General features: G+C 33.2%; 1 protein-coding gene across 4 annotated transcripts in view; it reads right to left on the reverse strand.

The window, feature by feature from the left end:
• Positions 1-3,217: 3,217 nt before the first annotated feature.
• LOC307246565 (uncharacterized protein) overlaps positions 3,218-5,000 on the reverse strand; it is a 19,220-nt gene continuing 17,437 nt past the window's right edge. Inside the window, exons 5-8 of one of the 4 annotated variants that reach the window (XR_013844706.1) lie at positions 4,380-4,421; positions 3,967-4,085; positions 3,751-3,838; positions 3,218-3,647 (exon numbers count right to left, since the gene is read on the reverse strand). Coding sequence is in view for 3 of the 4 variants with exons in the window: in XM_080022528.1 (XP_079878654.1) it covers positions 3,978-4,085; positions 4,380-4,421 (150 nt within the window). In the remaining variant the exon portion in view is untranslated. Of the gene's footprint in view, positions 3,839-3,966; positions 4,086-4,379; positions 4,422-5,000 lie in introns of all 4 variants that reach the window. The other 3 variants (XM_080022528.1, XM_080022527.1, XM_080022529.1) reach the window with 3 other exon arrangements.

Here is a 5,000-nt window from a genome sequence, read left to right on the forward strand (position 1 = left end):
CAGACACAGGAACAAATGTATTGTTATTGTTCGGGGAAAAAGATAAAACTAAAACTATCCAAGGACATATTTCTACAGGTTCAGGTGTCGTTGAAACCACTATATCACGAAGATCTCTTTGTTCGATTTCCATCAAAATGGATCCACATACGGAGCAGATAATAGTGAAAACTGACCAAATTTGACCCACAAAATGTAGTTGGTCTTGGTTTACTGTAACATCACACGTGGTTCTAAAATGAAGATGAGATTTACTGTAAGACGCTTTATGACATAATCATATTATTAACTATAAATTATATTTACAGTAAGACGCTTGATGATGTCATCATATTATTGACTATAAATGATATTTTCAGTTAGACGCTTTATGACATAATCATATTATTAACTGTAAATTATGTTTACAGTAAGACACTTTGTGACATAATCATATTATTAACTGTAAATTATGTTTACAGTAAGACGCTTTAAGACATCATCATATTATTTATTATGAATGATATTTACAATAAGAAATCATCATATTATTTACTATAAATTATATTTACAGTAAGATGCTTTATGACATCATCAGTCTCTAAAAATGATATTTACAGTAAGACGCTTTATGATGTCATCATATTATTTACTATAAATTATATTTACAGTAAGATGCTTTATGACATCATCAGTCTCTAAAAATGATATTTACAGTAAGACGCTTTATGATGTCATCATATTATTTACTATAAATTATATTTACAGTAAGATGCTTTATGACATCATCAGTCTCTAAAAATGATATTTACAGTAAGACGCTTTATGATGTCATCATATTATTTACTATAAATTATATTTACAGTAAGACGCTTTAAGACGTCATCATATTATTTACTAAAAATTATATTTACAGTAAGACGCTTTAAGACGTCATCATATTATTTACTAAAAATTATATTTACAGTAAGACGCTTTGTGACATCATCATATAATTCACTATAAATTATATTAACAGTAAGACGCTTTATGAATTCATCATATTATTTACTATAAATGATATTTACAGTAAGATGCTTTATGACATCATAGTATTCACTATAAATTATATTTACAGTAAGACACTATGACGTCATCATAGTCTATAAATATTTACAGTAAGACGCTTTAAGACATCATCACATTATTTACTATAAAATATATTTACAGTAAGACACTTTATGACATAATCATATTATTAACTATAAATTATATTTACAGTAAGACACTTTATGACATAATCATATTATTTACTATAAATTATATTTACAGTAAGACGCATTATGACGTCATCATATTATTTACTATAAATTATATTTACAGTAAGATGCTTTATGACATCAATCTATAAATTATATTTACAGTGAGACGCTTTAAGACGTCACCATATTATTTGCTATAAATTATATTTACAGTAAGACACATTATGACATCATCATATTATTTACTATAAATTATATTTACAGTAAGATGCTTTATGACATCATCAGTCTCTAAAAATGATATTTACAGTAAGACGCTTTATGATGTCATCATATTATTTACTATAAATTATATTTACAGTAAGACGCTTTAAGACGTCATCATATTATTTACTATAAATTATATTTACAGTAAGACGCTTTAAGACGTCACCATATTATTTACTAAAAATTATATTTACAGTAAGACGCTTTGTGACATCATCATATAATTCACTATAAATGATATTTACAGTAAGATGCTTTATGACATCATAGTATTCACTATAAATTATATTTACAGTAAGACACTATGACGTCATCATAGTCTATAAATATTTACAGTAAGACGCTTTAAGACATCATCACATTATTTACTATAAATTATATTTATAGTAAGACATTGAGTAAGACTGATATTTAAAATTCTTGGTACAGATTACTTTGCAGGATTCATGAAAAATACATTAAAAAATAATCCTCAAAATGTCTTCAGCACATCTCTCAAAAACACTGAAATGTGCGACTCAGTGATGCGTTCAAGATCCAGCGAAAAATAATCGCAGTTTTTGGTATTTAATGGAAATGTAAGTTCCTGAAAATTTAATCCAAGGAAAAACCTCAACTCAGCTCTACAAAAGAACGATGTTAATTAGAATACTATCGTAAATCAACATGAATACACCATAACCGATGTAATACCAGACACAACACCATCTAACCGACCTACCGACGACAGAAACTCTGGATGTTCTTCAATGCAAAAAGTAAATTATAACAATGACAACATATAGTTTAAAATAAAGAAGAAAATACTTTTTTAGTGTGGTGGAAAAAATCACCTTGGAGTAAAGGTCCTTTAATTTAAGATAATTTATTCTAAAAATATCTGTCCGTGCAGAGGACAAGACTGTCTAAATGCACAGATAAAAACCCTTTAATCGTATGTCATCATGGAGTGTGCCCTTGGCTGAATATTGCAACTATTCATCTGATTAAATAGTACTGTCTACCAGACTGACTTATCTCTTGGGAGTGGCATTGAGCAAGAAAGCTACGCTCCGTCCACTATTTTAATAAGCAAAACAATGTATTGTTCTAAGCACATTCTGTCACTTTTTTACTATACAATTCTCCCCTTTGGCAACTAACCCCCAAAAACATTAATTTCCTTCAAAGCAATTGAGTAAATATCTCCTGAAGCTTCAGGGGCCTTTTTGCTTACATGCGTTACATTTTATGTAAAAACATTCTTCATCATAGTTATATTTGATTATCTGTCTATACTCAATACTTTTAGGATGGATAAAGATAAGCAATACCATGGCTGTATAGACAGAAAAAGATTACCAAATATAAATCTCACTTATGGCAGATGTGTGTTTACAATTCTTAGAATATAGTGAGTACATAGAGATCTCACAGGAGCGGAGATCTCACGGGAACATGCTGTGATCTCGCGAGAAGACGGTAGTGGGTACAAATCGAACATGGTGGCACCCTGCTGCACGGACTAAAACACTGACAATCTGCTCCAATTTAGAAAAATAACAAAGCGAATTGCAACATTTATTAACACAGTTATATATATATAAATATATATATATATATATATATATATATATATATATATATATATATATATATATATATATATATTTATTTGTTTTTAAAATTTTATTTATTTTTATTTTTTTAACACTGCGTGAAACCAAAGTGAAGGACCTCAATGATTATATTGATTTTTATTATAACGAGTACATGATGGAAGAGGACCAGAACTGGAACAATCCAGTGAAAAGAAAGAAGACAGACTCAACAACAGACACAGACAATCTAATCCCCAATGCTGTAGAGCTTAGTGTTTTGGATGAGATTAAAAAGAAGCTGCACATGCTTCGTCCATTTCTCTGAGACATCTCCGAGATCAAAGCCAGCCTTGATTTCCTGCACCGCACAGTCGGCGAGATGCAAACACACAACATTGATGTAAAAACCTCCGTCAAGAGGCTCATAGCAGAGATGGAGGATTAAAACATTTTTAAAAAACAATGAAAGAGACGATGCTGGATGTACAAGCCAGAACTATGCAGAACAACCTCAGTAGACAACAGTAGAGATGAACACCGTCAGTAGAGATGAACACCATCAGTCATGAGAGATGAACACCTTCAGGAGAGATGAACACCATCAGTAAGGAGAGATGAACACCGTCAGTAGAGATGAACACCATCAGTCAGGAGAGATGAACATCATGAGTAGAGATGAACACCGTCAGTAAGGAGAGATGAACACCGTCAGTGACTATTTCTGGATGGTTCTCAGGTCCTTTGTGATGCACAGGAATCAGTCACTTATTTCTTCAAAAAGATGAGAATAGAATAACTGTTGAATCTATTCACAGCTTGTCTTTATTTGTTGCACCAAATGATGGAGATAAGTATCAATAATAGTATCAATACGCGTCTCCAGTTTGATCCTGGTTCACCTTAGGGTGCCTTAGTTTCGTGGTCCAGTTTGATCCTGGTTCAGCAGGAGGTCGATGTATGCTCCAGTCACCAGATCGGCTTCTGAAACACCAAGCTGCTCCATCAGGATGTGGGCCACCTTAACAAAACACAATACCACCTTAAAAACATACAAAATCGCCTCAAAAACCCCAACACCACTTGAAAAACACATAACACCACCTTAAAATAGCCTTAAAAACAGTCACCTTAAAAGATCCTTAAAAAAAACACAATACCACCTTAAAAAAAGTCCTGAAAACACATAATACTGTCTTAGTCCTTCAGTTCTACATCTCTGCAGTTTAGTTCTATATCTCTGTAGTTTAGTTCTACATCTCTGCAGTTTAGTTCTACATCTCTGCAGTTTAGCTCTACATCTCTGTAGCTTTACCTGATGTCCTTCAGCAACTGTCTGATCTGGGCGCATCACCACCTGCATGTGCACACACACCAGAATTGCGATTGTGGTGCTTCCCCTTGCGGCTGCCTGCGCGAGCACCTTGTGTCGATTACGCACATTTTGGTATTTTTTAGTATTTATAGAGCTTATTGTGCGTAATCACCGGGTGTCATGACATTTCACTGCATATATGTATGAACGTATGTATATGTATGTGACAAATAATCTCTTGAACTTGAACTTGAACTTGAACATAAATACTAACCTCCTTCCTCTGGATCTTCTGCAATGTGTATATACTGGTGTATGTGTATATCCTGGTGTATGTGTATATACTGGTGTATGTGTATATACTGGTGTATGTGTATATCCTGGTGTATGTGTATATACTGGTGTATGTGTATATACTGGTGTATGTGTATATCCTGGTGTATGTGTATATACTGGTGTATGTGTATATATTGTGGCAGACCAGGGGGCGTGGTGAAGCCGCAGACAGGTGGTACAGGCGGTGCAGGCTCTGCTGATTCCTCCCATCCCAAAACAGGAAGAAATAATAGTTTGGTTGTCCCCGCAGTGAGGGCGGGGGTGCCTGCGAGACCCATCGCAGAG

The sequence above is a fragment of the Zeus faber genome (assembly GCF_960531495.2).
Source record: "Zeus faber genome assembly, chromosome: 21".
Lineage (NCBI taxonomy): Eukaryota > Metazoa > Chordata > Actinopteri > Zeiformes > Zeidae > Zeus > Zeus faber.